General features: G+C 52.4%; 1 protein-coding gene across 1 annotated transcript; it reads right to left on the bottom strand.

The window, feature by feature from the left end:
• Nucleotides 1-2,718: 2,718 nt before the first annotated feature.
• On the bottom strand, nt 2,719-17,968 carry Pvalb (parvalbumin). Its single transcript, XM_057792625.1, has 5 exons — nt 17,882-17,968; nt 15,632-15,699; nt 14,107-14,239; nt 12,794-12,903; nt 2,719-2,956 (listed from the first exon to the last, which is right to left on the bottom strand). Exons 2-5 carry the CDS (start codon nt 15,690-15,692, stop codon nt 2,928-2,930), a joined length of 333 nt encoding a protein of 110 aa, XP_057648608.1. The 5' UTR covers nt 15,693-15,699; nt 17,882-17,968; the 3' UTR covers nt 2,719-2,927.
• Nucleotides 17,969-18,038: the final 70 nt, after the last annotated feature.

Genomic DNA, 18,038 nt, shown 5'->3' with positions numbered 1-18,038 from the left:
GTAGATCTCTGAGGATGAGGCCCCATGGGAGGAGAGACAACAAGAGGCCAGCTCCCTGGTAGGCTCTCTACCTTTAAAACTGTGTGCATGTAATCTGGATAGTTACATTAGGCAAGCCCTTGGCCTCTTCTGGTTGACGCAGTCACAGAGGCCAGGGAGCCCTCGAGGCACCCCCATACCCCAGTGAGCGACTCTCAGCATCCGAACAGGCTTAGTCTTGGGCTCTACTGGGGAGCCCACAGGCATTGCATGGCCTCTGTCAGGAAGGGAGAGGACACACTCTCTTACCCCCATTTCACCGGAGGGGGGAGGTCTATATTCTGACTCTGGCTGGAGCAGCAGTCAGGGTGGTTGTTTTGAGCCAGGACGGGTGGTTGGGGAGTGGGTATCAGCAGGAGCAAAGGGGTCCAATGAGGGAACCATCTAGACTAACTGAAGTGTCAGGTAGAGCCCCTGATGACAGAGGGAGGTACAGGGGAGGCTGGGCCACCCAGAGACCAGAAGCTGCAGTTTCTTCAACAGTCGGAGCAATCCCTCGGCATCCAGATGAACACTGTGACCAAAGCTTTATTATGGAAAATGCCTTCTACTCTAAGTGTGCAGCTGTAGGGGAAGGAGAGGAAAGGCAGGGGACAAGCCAGGCCACTGCAGTGGTCCAGGGACTGCCAGCGTCCTACCAGTGCCTCTCAGAGCCTGGGAGCAGCCAGCCCACCTCCACAGGGCAAAGTTGCCAGCAGATGAAAATGTTAACCTAAAGTTGCAGCAATGCCTGGGGGCACAGCTTTGGGGTGACAACGTCCTTGTGGGGAGTTCCCTGCATTCCTTGTGGTCTAGCACAGGGTGACTCCTTGTCTTCATCCTTACTTCTACCTCAGTGTTCAAGGTAGAGAACTCTGAGAACATCATGGAAACCTGGGTCCGCCCTGGACCGAACGTTGCCCCAGTTATCCCCACGTGTGCCTGTTGCTCACACTCCCTGGTCCACACCCCACTGTCTGGTACTGCCATGCGCTCTGTGGCACTCCTATTCACTCTGCCTCTGGTTTACTTGCTGGTCATTGAGGTAGGACTGGGCCTGGGCACATCTGTACTGGGGCAGGACTGGACCATGGCACATCTGCACAGGATGGTGCTGGGTCTCCTTCCAGGTCTTGTTCTGTTTGCTCTGCCTGGATGCTGCTCTGCAGCCTGCTCAGTCCCATCCCACAAAGCGTAGAGAAAGACACAGGACACTTAAAGGAACCTCTCTCAGGGCCGCCTACCATTATTGAGGGCTGCTGTGTTTCTGCATCTGCTGGTTAAGCTTCTTTCTACCCTAGCTTCAGATTCCTAAAGGGGTCCTTACCTCCTCTCTAACAAGAATGACCTGAGTAGCTGAACCTCATTTCTGAACCCTTCTGGCTTTTGGGACGTATTTGTCGAGGGGCGCAGGATTTGGGGGTGTCTTGGAGCATGGGGTCCTGGTTCTATTGCTCGTGTGCTGTGTGACCTTAAGAAAACACTGAACGCCCCTGGATCTTAAGTCTCCAGGGCTATTGTGGCAGTAGACACCTTGCAGGGCTGCTGCAGATGGCCTCCTGCAAAAAGTCTCTGCAAGCGCATGCTCCTGAAACATTAGTTAGACTAACAGAGCAGCTGGGTCTGGGTCTTTAGGGTGGGTGACAGGAAGGGGGAGCCCATTTCTGCTGGCCTTGCTGTGCGCGTGAGTCTCTGGGGAGGTCTGCCTGTTGTAGGAGGGCCTGACCCCAACGCTACTTTAGCAGGAAGGGAGGCAGTTCTTAGAGATAAGTGACGAAGGGCTCACTTTTGTGGAGACTTGTGACGGCTCATCTTGTCAACTTGGTGGAATCTAGAGTCATCTAGGACAGCAATTCTCAACCTGGGGTCACAAACCCATTGGGGGCTGAACGACCCTTTAGCAGGGGTCACTAAGACCATCAGAAAAAACCAGATATTTACATTATGATCTGTGACAGTAGCAAAAACTGCAGTTATGAAGTAGCAACAAAGATAATTTCATGGTTGGGGTCACCACAACATGAGGAGCTGTATTCAAGGGTCGCAGCAATAGGAAGGTTGAGAACCACTGTTCTAGGAAATAAATCTATGGGTGTATCCATTAGGAAGTTTGTAGATTAGCCTGAAGTAGGAAGATCCACCTTGAATGTGGGCAGCATCACCTAATGGTGAATAAGGAGAAAGCCCCTGGGTACCAGCATTTATCTCTCTCCTTCCTGACTTGTACATATGACGAGATCAATGTGGCCCGCGACCACTTCTTCCTGTCTCCTTGACTTCCCTGTGACAGATGGCACCCTCAGAGTGTACCAAAGTAAACTCTTCTTTCCTTAACTGCCCTCACCAGGTTTGCACCACAGCAGTGCCCAAAGCTATTCATAGAGCATCATTAGAGTCCTTCGATCCAGCTCTTCCTGAAGGTGACCATCCAGGTACATACAGTAATTGCGTGTGGGCTCAAATGCTTCACTTCCCCCCTTTAAAATGCAGTTTCTTTGTCTTTAAGATGGACGTTCCATTACCCCCCTGCTCCCCCCTGCTGTGGGACAGGTGCAAGGATTGAAGGAGGTGGCCCGTGTGAACACTCAGTATCAAACAGGGAGGAAATATCAGGACACACCCATTCCGTCTCTCACACCTTTTCTAGACTACCCACCGCCTTCGGAAAACTTGCCAAACCAACACCCTACCAGGCCTGGGTCCTCCCTACAGGTGATGTCCGATTGGTAACAGCCTTTATTGTTTCTCCAGCATTTTCCAGAAGAATGGTGTTCATTCAAGGGCCATAGAGGATCGGGGGAGTAAAAAATAACATAAACAAACCGAACAGAAACTCAGGAGGGCCGCAAGAAGGGCTGAGATGGGGCGTTGGGGGTGGAGGGGCGGGAGACCTGGGCAGTCAGCGCCACTTAGCTTTCAGCCACCAGGGAGGAGAACTCTGCAAAAGAAATACAACACTGTTATTGCCTGTGACGGTGTCTGCTGGGCATCAGAAAGACAACACTGTTACCGCCTGTGACGGTGTCTGCTGGGCATCAGAAAGACAACACTGTTACCGCCTGTGACGGTGTCTGCTGGGCATCCGCTGTTGTCAACACTTCATGCCCAGTATCTTCTTTGGCTCCGACTTGCACCTTATTGTTTATCATGGTGCCTAATCTGTGGGTGAGGAAATGGAGGCTCTGAGCCCAGAGGTTTCTTTGCTCATCTCTGTTGTTCGACACAAGAAGTCAGAGTAGTTGTGGAATTTGCCATTCCTCGTCTCTGTGAGCCCCCTGGGATTCTGGTCTGCCTATTCCTATCACCCCTAGAAAAGGCAGTGTTGTGATATGAGAACAGAATGAGACGTTTAGGCCCTTCCTGGAAAAGGTCCTAGGGTACTTCCGTCCCTTCTGCATCCGTGGAGGGAGGCAAGGCCAGTTCCCTAGGAGGAATAAGCAATGGATGAAGAACCAGTGTGAAGCAGCCTCAAAGGCCACCAAAGGATCCTGGGAGCCCCCTGAAGTCCTCTCTGTCTGCAGAGTCTGTGTACAGGACATCTGTGTCTGTCACTCCTCACCTGTCTCCCTGTACTGAGGTTACATAAGTGTTAACCCCAGGGAAGCTGGCAGAAGGGCAAAGGGACTCTTTCTGTTACTGTAATCATCTGCAAATATAAACAGTGTTTTAAAAGTTTAAATTGATGACAACATCAGCGATCTCACGCAGTTGTCCTGGTCCCTGCCCAGTGAAAGGACCAACCCTGGGCTTCTCACTTTTCTGAGGTTTGACCTGCGAAATAGACACCACACTCTCTTGTCCCTAATGTCCCTGGACGTGGCAGTCTGCATTGGGACTCAAGGCAAGAGACATTGAGGGTCTGTGCGGGTAAAGCTCCTAAAATTTCCAAAGGCTCTTGGGTTGAGTGATGAGAAGCATGGATGGGAACTCAAGTAAATAAACATTGAACACTCAAAGAATTTACCCCAGGCCAGGAGTCAATCTCCTGTCTTCTCAGCCAAGAACCCTGTGAGCCTGAAGGATCGGGGGGAGGGGTGGTGCTCTGAGAGCTGTCTTTATCTTATTAGAACTCTTATTAACTGTCGGTGCTGTCCACGCTGAGGATCTGTGGGACTCTGTGAGGCATTCATCATATGTCTACATGGGAAGAATCCAGGGAGTATTGCCTCACGGAATTCTTAGGACTACCACAGATAAACTGGGTAGTGGTGGCGCGTGCCTTTAATCCCAGCACTGGGGAGGCAGAGACAGGCGGATCTCTGTGAGTTCAAGGCCAGCCTGGTCTACAAGAGCTAGTTCCACGACAGTTTCCAAAGCTACAGAGAAACAAACAAACACACCCAAAAAAACAACAACAAAAAACAAACAAAAAACTACCAGGGATAGATACATTCTTGCCTGCATTTTACTAATGGGGAAAACTGAGGCCCTAGAGTTTTGCTCTAACATGGTCACAGCAGCAGATGGGATCCCTGCCACAGTCACTCTCAGATTCCTCCTTTACTGGGGAGATTGCGACCTCCTTTAACCTAGGTAGAGAGTGACACATGTCCTGGCTCAAATATCATCACAGCTGGCTGTCACATTAGCCCATTTTTATTGACTTCAGGATCTTAGCACACTAGGAAACCATCTTATTTATCGTCTTGTTTATTTTTGTCTATCTCCCCCACTCTCTCCCTGGTTCACCCCTTTCCCTGTGACCAGTCTGGCCTAGTAGCCTGCAGGTGAGAATCATTGAAGACTGAATGAACGGATGAGGGTGAAGGGTGATACTGCTCACGAGTCCTCCTTAGGGTTGAGCAAGCCCTGGGAGGTACACAGGTATTCCCATTTTACAGATGGGAAAATAGCAGCCGAAGTAGTCACAGTCAGATAGAAAGTAATTTGTTCTCTAGCCTCATAAAATTCCTGCGTGAGCCCTACTGACCAGGCTAGTGGCCCAGATCCTGTAAGGACACAAAATCCCCCAGTATTGCTCACATGGGGCAACCAGAGGGAAGCTAGCTTTTATAATCACGCTAGGGTTTATGGGCTCCTGACTATTCCTCTCACCTCCTGCACACGAACTGAGACCAGATGTGATCTACACTGAATTGGGTGAAGTCTAGGCAAGATGGGGTACAGTAGACCAGGGGTGTTGATGGGACTCATCAGAGTCAGAATCATGCTTTGGGGAGCCTGGCAGCATGTTTTGGACCTGTGAGGTTTCCAAAAGCCCAATACGTCAGACCCCAGGATCTTCTGTAAATTAGCTAGGATGTCCTCAAGGCCACCGAGCCTGGCTTTTTGCAGGGAGCACAGGATTCTAATTTTATCTCCCCCAGAACCCTGACCAGGGCACTGTAGACAAATAAAGCAGGGTCACTGTACCTCTTCAGGACTTTCGTGCCTTCCTCGGGGCAGCGTTCTTAGGAACTGCCAATTAACTAACAGCTTCCCTGGCAAAGGTCGCCTCTAAAACGTCTCCTCTCACCCCGAAGAAAGACAAATGACAAACACACAGACTTTGGAGTGTCTAGGTCAACAGATTTGGCTATAGGGTCTCAGATGCAACACGGGTGTGGGAAGGCAGGGCAGGGACCTGTGCTCTGCCATCCTCTGGGTTTCCTGGACCAGATGTCTCACCCCTCCAACCCCAGCTGAGAAATGTTCTTTTCAGGGACATTTTCAGAACATTCAGGAAAACGTTCTAACTTGGCATTTGGAGCAAGCGGGGGGTGGGGTGGGAGGGACACCAACAGTTTCTGTCCTTGTCAGTTTGACTAGACACTCCTGCCTCAGTTTCCACCTCTCCAAAGTGCAGCCTATGAGACTAGCGGCTTCTAGGAGTTGTCGAGCCCGGATGATACCACAGCCCCCCTCCGCAGGTCTGCTGCAGAGAAAGCTCTCAGCTCTTGGCAGCTGCTGCCATGCCATCAAGTCGCTTCTATACCGACCAAACCACAAACGCCTAATTGCTACCTGGCACAGCAAAAGGGGCCGACATCTTCATCTGTCACTGTCATTCCATTGCTAGTGTGGGTCTCCATCATCTGTCTCCACCAAGGCATCTGCCTGTGACCTTGTAGCCACTATATCAGGGACTGGGCCTTGCTCCACTGTTACTGGCTAGGTGGCCGTGGGCCCCTATGCTGCCTCTCTGAACCTCAGTGTTCTGCTTTGCGAAGTGGAGTAGCGCCAGCTCACAACTTTCCTGAAGAGCAACCGAGGAAGTGCGTGAGGATGCACTATGAGCACCTCAGAGGAGGTTGCTGACAGCTAGCGCCACCTCCCTTGGATCTCTGCAGCACACCCCGCAGAGGAGCTGTGGAGTAGTAACTGCGGGAGTAACCTCCTACAGCAATCCCCCAACCAAGGTCAAGGGCCGTGGAAGCAGAGCATCCACGACATCCAAACAGCCAACGGCTAACCCAGTGCGAACTCCTGACATGATCCAAGTTGGAACCCCACCTCGACCTTCTTCTCTGTAAAATGGGGACACCCCTAAGGTCACGAGAAAGACTGCATGAGATTCAGGTGAGAGATACCTGGCACACAGAATGGGTACAACTAAATCAGTAGCTGATGAGGTACAGGGGACAGCGTTCCCTTAGGAAAATCTAAAACTTTTTTTTTTCCTCTTGTAAGATATGCAGGAACAGCACTCCTCTGTGGTCTGAAGTCCACCCCAGCCCCTCTGAGGACAATGTCTGATGCCTTCCTTGTCCAGTCAGAAAGAGAGGGAGACACAAGGGAATGTGGCCAGAGGGAGGCAGCAGGCAGAGGGTTGCTCCATTCTGTTCTTTCCCTTAGGAAACTGAAATTAGCCTAATTAGGGCCGCCCTAGTCCTGGGTGCTGTGGGGATTGGACAAATTTAGAAGCTCTTGACAGGTGAGCCCAGCAGAGGCTGACAGCCCCGAGTGAAATTGAGACTCATGGAGTCAGCGTCTGGAAGGCCTGCCTTCCCTCTCTTCTGATGACCATAGCAAGGGCCGGCTCCTGGTTCATCACCTCACCCCACCTCGAAATAGCTCCAGGGCTCGGTTTCTTATAGATAGTGCCGCAAACAGGATCACTTTCTCCTGCTGCAGAATGAGGAGGCGGGGTCACTCGGGGTCAAGTCAGGCAGCCATAAGGAGATATCAACAGTCCTGGGGACTAGCTCTTTGCCAAACACTGCAAACTATCTGATCCCATTTCACCCTCACTGGCTCTGATCCTCATGTTATTTATGGGGAAACTGAGGCTGGGTTCCAGTGGTGAGGATGCTGACTGAAACCTGGCTGGGGCCCAGCTGTGAGGATGCTAGCTGAAGCCTGGCTGGGGCCTGGCTGTGTCCCTGCTCAAAGACTGTTTGGAAGAGCCCCGCTCTGACTCCAGCTGCAGCCTCAGCAGCAGAAGGAGAGGGATAAGCGGAGAGAGGACATCTTGTTCCACCCTGACCGCTGCTCCATTTTTTAAGAGGCTGGTTACATAAGTAGCGCTGCGTCCTCTCCTTGCTCTATCTTATCTAGCGCAGCATAAGGCCAGAGCTAGCGGAAGTCCACCCGGGAATAGAGGAGCAAATTGCTAAGCATGGAAACATTTATAACTCCGAAAGCCCAGCTCAGTTTCGGGGAGGAAGCTGTGGAGAGGAGACCCAGGTCACATCCCACCAAGGGCATGTACGCCCTGTGACTCTGGCCCTCAACGTTCACTGTGCCTCAGCTTCCACATCTCTCAGTGAGGATGTGACCCTGTCTCCTAGACCTCCTGGGTCTGCTGTGAGGTTGCAGTGGGATTATAAGCCGGCACTGTTCCCTAAGGTCTGTGGGCTGACCCTCATAGGCATCCCCTATGAAGTCCTTCAGGGACAGACAGGCGGGAACCACAGTGAGGCAGGGGTCTCCTGTCCTCCCTGCCCTGCCGTCTCACTCCCAGTCCCATTTCTGTGTGGATTAGGATTTGATTCCTTCTAAAGGGAGGAGCAGAGTGGCGTAAAAGCAAAGCAAGAAGGCTAAGGGCTGTGTATTTTACCCAGACTTCACGGATGAGGGAATGATTGACCAGAAGGTGGTACAGCCAGGATGTTCTCAGAGTTGGTGTCTATGCACAGGAAGGTTCTCATTCTTGCTGCCCGTGACACCTGGCCATCATCACCTCCCTCCACTCCCAAGCAGGCTGCTAAGGATTTTGCCAGAAGGAAGTGGAAAGGCTCCTTTTCTACAACGATAACAGCTACATTTTCAACCGAAAGAACAAAATACAGAACACAGGTGCTTGAGGTGCAACTGGCACAAAGCGCAGGTGAGCAGAGCCATCACTGGGTCCGGGTCACAAGGGGGAGGATGCCCAGCTGAGCACACACACATACACATACACACACACACATCATTCTAAGTCTCGGCGGGCAAGAGAAGTATGCTTGCCTTCACAGCTGAGCAAGCTTCTCTGCGTCCTGAGGCTCAGGTTCCTTGTCTGTGTAGAGGACAAAGCGATGCTGTTCTGTGAAGCTAAGTGAGGGCTGAGTGAGCTGGATTGGGGAGGCCTGGCTGGAAGGCCCTGGCACACAGGAAGTGGGGTGGCTGCTGACCTCAGTCTGTCTTCCCTGTGTTCCTTGTGCATTAAGTGTGGAAAGCCAGGCTAGGGGCACTCGCTGTGGTGAGGAAGGCAGCACACGGTCCTGGCAGCACCTTCAAGCTCAGCCCTCATGAGGGATCTGCACTTCGTCACCTCTTATGCTTCAGGCCGTGTGAAAGAGGGGAGTCACCGCCCTTTCCTCCTGGAATTACTGAAAAGCCCTAGTTCTTTGTGATTCCCTAACGCAGCTTGTTAGAACTGGGGTACTTGGGTCTCACTCAGGCTGTAAACATCTCTGGGTGGGGGCTGGAGGGACCAGCCTCAGATCCATGCCTGGGAAGTGGAGGAGCCCCTGCGGCAGGTGAGGCTGTGTCTGGCCTTCACAGTGGGGCCCTTCCCCCTCTTTACTTCCTTTCTCTCCTTTTCTGCTTCCCTTCTTCCCTGCTGGGTCCTGCCATGGATCACGTCTATAAATGTCTTTAAACTTCCTGGAAGTAGTTGCCCCAGATACTAGAGTCTGAAGGAGCGATGCTATAACTGTGTCTTCCTTCTCCTTTTCTGCAACCGGGCACTTAAAGAACCACGTAAGCATCCTCCTGCTCAGAGAGGCGAGAAGAGCTTGGGACATAGGTCATTACTGGCTCTGCACTCCTGGTGTACATGTGGCTCCAAGCCCCAAGCCTGTACGCATGCGGAGTCTCTCTACGTGCTGGGGTTAGGCTTGCTCCCTCCTGCAGTCTTGCAGGGCACAGTCATCTGCTCCCTCATTTTGTTCGTTCATTCCTCCACGCATTTATCCTCTCATTCATCCCTTTCTTCCTTCTCGTATTCATTCACTAGACAATTTTTTTCTTGTTCTCCCACTGTGCACCAGGACCTATCCTGGTGAGAACAGAAGAAGGCAAAGTCCCTGCATCAGGGACACCCAAGCGTGGAGAGAAGCAAACCACAAAGTCAGCATCTAATACCACCTTACGCTGGGTGTTTGCTAAACTTCAACAGCATTCCAGGCATGGAGCAAGCAGCACAACTCATATGCTGCGAGCAAACAGAGCTCAACACGCATCTCAACCATCTCTCTTTTCTTGGGCACAAAGGGTTAAACAAACCCTTGCCTTCGAGCCTCACTAGCCCTGCCTCTGAAGTTGGCATACAACAGTACCCCCCTCACAGATAGATAAGAAGATGGCAGAGGACAGTGCTGGAGGCAGTGCCTGGCACATAGAAAGGGCTGTGCCAAGTTAAAAGCGACTGCTATGGAGGTTCAGGGGCACAGCTGAACCTAAGTCCTGATTCATTGTCTTGTGCAGCGGAAGGACCCCCAGAGGCAGTATGGTGATCTAGCCTCAGTCCTAAAGGCCATGGGGACACTGTGACTTGCCTGGGTCCTACAGAAGTTGAAGCCGCCTCAGGCTGGGAGGTGGGCTCAAGACTCTCTGGCCCCAGGACATTCTGGGCCTCAGAGAAAATTTTACCTCCCATGCCCTTCTTTTTCGGCACTGGTAATCCCACTTCCCGAGTTGGGCTATACAAGGGGGAGGGGCACCTGCATCTTCCCTGGGGAAGCACAGGATAGGGCACCCAATGCCCTATCTTCTGTCCCTGCTGTCAAGTTCCTCCAGGACCCTTGAGTGCTGCTCAGGCTGCACAGCTTGGTCCAGGCCTTCCCTGTACTGTTAGATAGACTGGTGTGTAAGCCTGAATCCTGAGCCTAGTGTGACTTTGGCCTCCCTAAGCTGTCTTTTCTGTGTGGATTTCCTTTGTCACCCTGGGAGAAAATGAGCTAACACCACAGAGCCCAGCTCCAGCCCAAGACGTGCACACCTAGAGAGCAGTTCTTGTTCACTCCTGGCAAACTCGTCTCTGACTAATTTCTAAACCTGCCCTAGCCATTCCAGCCTCGATGCCGTTGCTGATGCCAGCACCATGCCTGGACCTGATCCTGCTTGCTGAGTCCCGACCTGTAGCCTTCCAGCTTCTTGGCCTCCAAGCCTCAGCTCCCAGCATCTCCATTCTGCCTGGCACAGACCAGTGTCCCTAACCCAGAATCTGGAAATCTGAAACCTTTCCAGGGTCATGGCCACACTATCTGAATACTCCAAAATCCAAACACGCCTGGAAACCAGCACATCTCTGGTCCCAAGCTTTTCAATGAAGACAACCTCAGCTTGCATGACCATTTGACCAGGCCATACTCAGACAGAACATAGCTAACATGGACAGTTCATGGATGCCATTCATTGGGTACTTATTAAATGCCTTCAATACCCATGTTTTCATGAGTGTTTTATCCATGAATTTGTGGCTTGGGATTACAGGGTTGCTGCTCAAGGGCTCCTTGCCAGGACATGGCGTTATACCGTTGTGCTAATTATCTTTATTTTACCCAATGCTAGGCATCACATTGCTCCTTGGGAGCTGCCTCTGGGTCTTCTGGAAGAGTTTAGTTGGCCCTTTAAGACCAAGTATGGCAGACAGCAGGGGTGGGAGGAGGGAACCAGGTCAAGGGCTGCCCTGGTTTTCTTCCTCATTTAGGTTGGCTGGGAGCAATCATCTTGAAGACCCTGCCTCTGGCTCAAAATGCATCTCAAAAATGGAGGGCAAGTTGGGTTGCAGCGGAAGCCAGGGCTTGGGGTGGAGCCGATGGGAAGGGGTGGGAAAGCAGCTCTTGCCAGAATCGCTAAAGAGAGGACAAGCCTCTAGGCATCTCTTCCCCACTCTCTGCTCAGCCCCTCCTTCCCGCCACCCCAAAGAACAACAGGATCCTTCCTATAGCCAAGGCACCCCCTGCACTCTAACTCAGTAGAGTTTCTTCGTTTTCGCTTTCACTAAACATTCCTTAATAATTTTCCATATACTTACAGAATTTTATACTTCTCTCAAAGCAATTTGTGTCCACACCACTTACAGGTCCCAGGATAAGCTTGTGTACCTCACGTGCCAGGCAAGAGAACCCAGGTGTTGGAAGGGGATGCACCCAAGGTCACAGGTGTGAGGAGCAGAAGGGAAGTGGAGTGTAGGAGTCTGGGCTTTCCCCTCAGACAGCAGATATTTACCAAGGACTTCCTTCACATCTCGAACAGACACTAGGGACTTAAAGTGCAGATTCAATCTGGCCCCCGTTTTTCTTTTCTTTAACTAACAGGCCCGCAAAAGTCTCTTGCTCTGTTCTCCATGCCTGGTCCTGTTCTAAGCACTTTACACATGAGCACACCACATCCTCAGGGGTTCCCCATGGGAGAACCATCACTCTGCCGGAGATGAACACCCCAAGTCCTGCAACAGTCGTGTACCCTCCTAGAAAGGTTGGGATCTGAATCCCAGAGGCACCTAAATACAGTTTCTTTTATGTCACCGAAAAGGCTACCATACAGGCTGATGGTGGCAGAGTATGTTGCTCAGACACAGTCAGACTGGATCCGAGATCCCTGTCACACCCTCCATCCAAGCTTTCTGAACCAGGCTGAGACTGTGATCATCCCTTTTGCCATCTGCAGAGTGTCGTAAGAGAACTAACAGTTCTGGGATGTGCCCCATAGATGCCAGGCAGGTTGACCGAATAAAAATGTGGGGTAGTGGGCCACCAGGCCTGTGCCTGGGCTCTAAGCAAAGTTGCTAAAGCTTCTAGAGCATCCTAACTCCCAGATGGGGCCTGGTTGGCTGTTCTTTCCTGGCTCCCCTACAAGGATGGGATGTTGTGTTTGAATGAAGCCAAAAACCTATCTGAGGTTACAGGACACCAGGAGGAGATGCTGAGGAGGGCAGTAGATAAGGAATTTCCATCCTTGGAATCAGATACTACAAGAGCCTGAGGGTCCTTAGGGGATCAGTGGGCCTGTCTCCTCCGGTTACAGACATGAGCCTTGGTTCAGAGGGACACTGACCAAGGTCACACAGCCAGTGTAGGCAGATCCTGCATCAGAACCTAGGCAAAAAAAACAGGGAATATCTCCAATTCTCCTTCCCACATTCCCTCACACAGCAGGAAAGGGGGAAAAGCCATTTCTCATGGGTTGCTCAAATTTCAATATATACATATACATATACTTATATAGAGAGAGGGGGTGGGAGAAAGAAAGGAAGCTGGGTTTCTCTGCTTGGCAGTGTAGTGGAGCTTTCTGACCTATGGATTTTCTTTTTTTCTCATCTCTCATTCCTTTCAACAGACCAAAACTTTAGCAGTCACACAGCCCAGCGTCCAGGGTCCCCAGAGTCATGGTCACAGCTACCCACCTTCAACTCCAATCTTGCCATCCCCATCCTTGTCCCCAGCGGCCAGCAGCGTCTTTGTTTCTTTAGCAGACAGGTCTCTGGCATCTGAGGAGAAGCCCTTCAGAATGAACCTGGAGGAGAAAAAGGGGGGAAACGGGAGGGACTCAGGCCAAGGTCACCTTGCAGAACCTTGCAGGATGGCGGGCTGGCGTCTGCGCAGGACAGGGGAAGCTGAGATAGGCAGAGGGTGGTGCTGGACACATGCAGCGAGGCTGACCACGTGACCTGGTATGACCCTTGGTGGATCAGTGCAGGGTGGATGACTGGTCTCTGTGCAGGGTTGACACCAGTTTAGGGGACACTTGCCTTTGCTTATTCAATAAATATATAAAAGCTAGAGTCACCATAGTGATTGTAATAAGCTGCTTGCATAAATGAGGAAGAGAACAAGTCCTCACAGACAGACCTCATGTGTGATGGACTGATGGACACCCCGAGAGAGGAGGCAGAGGGGAGCATATGCCTCCTACCCAGGTGAGGGAGGAGTTAGGAGGCTCTCTAGAGATGGTGGTACCTGGAGGGTAGGGGGAGCACTTAGCATTCACCTGTGCATTAATATGCATGTACTTGTCAGGTGGGAGAAGGTTCTAGAAGAAGGTGCCCTTGGGGTAAAATTTGAAGGAGAGATAGGATAGGTCGAAGAAGTTCCTACTTAAAATGCATCTCTCAACACCTTCCTCCTCCTGTTTCTAACAAAATTCAAGGCAGGCTTGGCAGGAAAGTAACAGAAGACACAGCTGGGTCATCAGATACGGACCAGGTGGCTGAGGCGGGCTGGAGCAGAGGGCTCTATGCTAATGTGGCTTTGCCTTCTCCTCTGTGCTTTGCTCCAAGGACCTTGGAGTTCCAGAGCTGGCTCTGCCTCCCTGGCTTGCCCAGAAGTTGCTTAGCTGCAGTTCTGGTCCAGAGGTGTGGGGTCTGCAGACCAGATCAGGGAAGGTGCCTTTCAGACATGTGGAAATCAATGACACTCTAAGGAGAATGCTTCCTGCCTTGCTTGTGGTGGGAGGCAGCCAGAATAAGTGCCTCTTCATTGGTATTAAATTATTAAGTAACTCCATTCCATTAGTGATATTAAGTGGCTATAATTTAACCTAGTTAGCTGCTCTCTGAGCTGATGGTTTGACCCTTCCGGAAGCAGGCGGTATCTTTCCCTGGTGCCTGGGACATTGCCCTAGAGGGACAAAGAAAAGCCAGCTCCTATAAGGTGCACAGAGAAGGATGGTGACTTGGGGAGTTAACACCAGGTCCCCTCCCCCCAGACCTCAGTTTACCCCAGTTCATCCTCCTCGATGAAGCCACTTTTGTCTTTGTCCAGAATGTGGAACACCTTCTTCACATCATCTGGGCTTTTTTTCTTCAGACCCACCATCTGGAAGAACCTTTTATGGTCGAAGGAGTCTGCAGCTGTTGAGGGAAGGGGGAGGTTAAAGTAGGTTGGGGGAGGGTATTGGGAAAATCAGGGAAGGGGGTGTTCTAGCATTTGTTAAAGGACACCTGCATAGTTGTGGGGACCAGGGGGGCAGAGGGAGCCCAGCTAGGAAAGAATGCTATGCCCAAGGTCATACTTTCTTGGCTCCCCCACACATATACTGAGGAGCCACACAGAGACTGTAGGCTCCAGAAAGTCGTATTTCTATGAAGCCCGTTTTGGGTGGTGGCTAGGTGAGCTGCACCTGGGCATGCAATGAATGCTAGGGTGGGCAGAAGAACAGCTTTCTCCCTTGGGCATATACTGGTGTCAGGAAAATCAACACATTTCTGTCAAGGTCACATCGTGGGAGGGGGAGGGGAGGACCCAGAAGTCCTGCCCAGACTCAAAGAGGCATCTCAGTGACTGGGGCTGGGATGAAAGTTAAGTTTCATTCTCAAGGTGACAAGGTGGCTCAAGGCACAGTGAATGGGGTATCACAGTGCTTTGGGAGGGGAAGGGGGCTTCCTGGAGCTTTCTGTGTGTGCTCCGGGGAAAGGGGCTATTAAAAAAAAGCAGATGGATGTCCCCCCTCAGCCCAGGGACTCTTAAGAACCGTGGTCTCCCCTCAGTCCAGAGCAGGTGGAAAGGAAAATAGCTTTGTCCACCTTTGACATATGAAGGTGGGGCACTGAGATCTAAGGCCACCCCAGTTCTCCTCCTTCTTGTGCTGGACTGGGTGACCTTCTACATCTTTAATCCTATCCCAGCCTCAGTTTCCCTATATGGTCGAGAGGAACAGCATCTAAGCTAGAGTCTTTTCAGAGTAAAGAGGTCACACAGCTGAGTGGACCCCTCTCCTGGACTACCTGAAAGGACTGGAAGCTGGAGGGAGGCACTAAGGGGCGCTGTGCCCAGCTGGGCAGGGCGGGGTGCCTGCTACAGAAAGGTCACCGTGCCCTCGGGTCTGTCCTGGGAGGGGATCGCCACCAGTGGGCTATCTTCCAGGAAAAAAATCTTGTTGGGAATAGGGGTCTCTTGGAGAAAAAATGTCTTGGTTTGCAGCCCCTCTACACTTCTCAGAGGAGAAGTCTGGGTCCTGCCCCAGAATCCCAGAGCTTCCTTCCCACCCTGGTCTTCATGCTTGGTCCTGGACCCCAGAGTCCTCCTAGAGAGGCCATCCTCCTGAGCCCACAACTTTGTGTGGCTTAGGCAGGGCGCACAGCCAGTGCAGCTCTTGGAGGGTAGAGGACCAGGGAACCAACCCCGAGGATGGTTACGGATGTGTGGGCGGGAGAAACTGGGGAGGCTTCGCAGAGGGATGCGGGTGCCCCAGGCGCGGGAAGAGGGCAAGGGGACGGGGACAGGTAGGGGAGTGCACTGCTCACCAGCAAAGGCTCCTATCGCCTTCTTGATGTCCTCAGCGCTGAGCAAGTCTGTCATCGACATCCTGCAACTGTTTGAGCGGGCAGAGCAAGTGCGAAAAGATTAAAAAGTGTTCTTCTCATCCTTTCTGCTCATATGACCAGCGCTGCAGTGTCGCGCGCCAGTCGCACGCCCGCCTGGCCTGGCTCCGCGCCAGGGGGCGCCCGGCTCTGCGCGCAGCTCAGAAGCTCAGTCCCGCCGCGCCGCTAAACTGAGCGGGTTGCACGCCTGAGGGGTCCTCGGCATCCCAGGGGCTTGGATCAGGACCCTGCCACCAGGGGCCACTTCTTGATCTCAGGGGCCACCAGTAGGGACTGGACAATTATCCTGCCATCTAGGGCATACGGGAGGAGAGAGGTTCCAATCTGGACATCTCAGATAATGTCCACCCGCTGGGGAAAAATGATGCTGTCCAGCCTTCACCCCAGGGGCCCTCCTGGCCTGGTACTCATTCTCTCCCCACGCCTCCAGTAGTATCCTCTCCTCTGTCCTGGATGCAAATTTATGCCGGGAAAAATCTAAATGCTGAGGTCTTGAAACCTGAGCCACAGGACCCGGGAAGGAGGTAGCCTGGACCGGACAGACCTCTGTGCAGAGGCTCTGCCTGCGCTCAGTCCCTCACCTGACCAGGCCAGCACATTCTGAAACTTGATTTGGTTTCTGAGGGGAAGGTGCCAGCTTAACTGTCAGAAGACCCCTTTCTCAGACTTCCTGGTCTCCAGAGCCACCACACCTGTGCCGTCCTCCCTCTAACTCCTGAAGACCTTCCTAAGGAGGCTAAGCTGGGGGAAGCTCCATGGAGTAACTACCCACCTTTCTAGTTGGCCGAATATTTGGGGTAATGGGTAGCACCATCGCACCACAATTTTTAGACTACCCGGGTTTTGCGATCAGAACATCCTGTCTGGGAACTAGGACACTCCATCTCATGAGACCACACCTCAACACCATCTCCCCTCAGGTATCCAAAAGATTCAGGCTGTGACTAGAAGCCTTTGAAATATATGAGAACTGGACTGGGAGTCTGGAGGTCTGGGTTCTAGTTGTGAGCTACACTGAATGCCTTCACGACTTTGAGTTATGACTTTTATCTTTGGGCTTTGGTCTACACAGGTTGTGTTGGGGGTGGATGGACCCCTGGGTGGGTCCTGAGGCAGTGGACCTTGTCTGGGATGGTGATGATAATGGGGATCAAGGGACAGCTGCCCAGCTGCCTGGTAGCTCAAGTTGCCTGCCACTCGCTGTCAACACTGTCTCCCGTGGCTGAGCCCTGGAAGGCTGCCCTTCCTGGAAACCTTAGGAGTGGCTGGCTCCAGCTGCCCCCTCCTGGTGAGTCAGCTTCTTGGGGCCAGAGCCTGCCAGCTGACTTTCAGGGGACTTAGCCTTCAGCCCCTGACTTCATAGCTCTGGGCACGAGGCCTGCCCTAGACCCCTCAGCTGTCCCGGACCCTTGAGCTGCCTTAGCTCCTACGGCTCCCGACTCAGTTGGCTCGGTGGCCTCAGCCTCTGCATCTTGTTCCCATGTGGCAGGCTCCTGTGTTGTCATTTCAGCATCCAGGCTTGCTTACCCTGTGGCCTAGTTACCACATCTGTTTCCCCAGCTGGAGGAATCCATGGGCTATACTGAGCCTAGAGTCTCTAAGTGTCTAAAGACCCCTATCAAGGCAGTGGCAGAGCAGGGTTAGCTCTGTTCCATTGACTTGGTGTGCTATCAACTTCTTAGATATCCTTCCTCAAGCCCCAGTCTCAGCCCTACCAAATCAGTGCATCTGAGCCCCAAGCTGACTGCTATGGTAAAATCTCACACCACTTCCTCCTTCTCCCTCCTCTGCCGCTGCGTGCGGAGTCCTCAGTATCTGGACCGCCCTCTCTGGGCTGGAGACCTCGTCAGGGAAGCATGGGTGTTGTCAGCTCAGCCAATCAACTTCCCATCCATGGGCTTGCCTCCCACCCCTCTGCCCTTTGACCCTTTCAATGGAGCCCCTGGAGTACACAGACATATGGCTCTACCTCTCAGGGCAGGAGATGGAGAGCTGAGGTCTAGCCTTGGGAGAAGGATTTGCCCAGGCTACCTAAGAGGCAGGTAGAGAATCCATGAGTCCCAAACTCGGCAAACCTCCTCTTTGAATCTAGAGAAATGGCAGCACAGCCATCCCTTCTAGCTAGCCCGATTCACCTTTCTCCATCCTCTGTTCTCAGGGGCTCTCACTTACCTGGGATGGGCAGAGGCCGGAGCCTGAACAGAAAAACTGGGCTGGTGGGGGATCCCGTTGGGAAATGAGACCAGGGGTGGGACAGCCACTTAAATAGTCTTCAGTCCTGTCTATTTTGGGAGGTGGCGCTCCCCCGGCCCCTGGCCCCCTCCTCTTC

This window comes from Chionomys nivalis, chromosome 17 (assembly GCF_950005125.1).
Source record: "Chionomys nivalis chromosome 17, mChiNiv1.1, whole genome shotgun sequence".
In the NCBI taxonomy this organism is placed as follows: domain Eukaryota; kingdom Metazoa; phylum Chordata; class Mammalia; order Rodentia; family Cricetidae; genus Chionomys; species Chionomys nivalis.
Note: the sequence above shows the minus strand (reverse complement) of the source record. Positions and strands in the feature narration are given on the sequence as shown.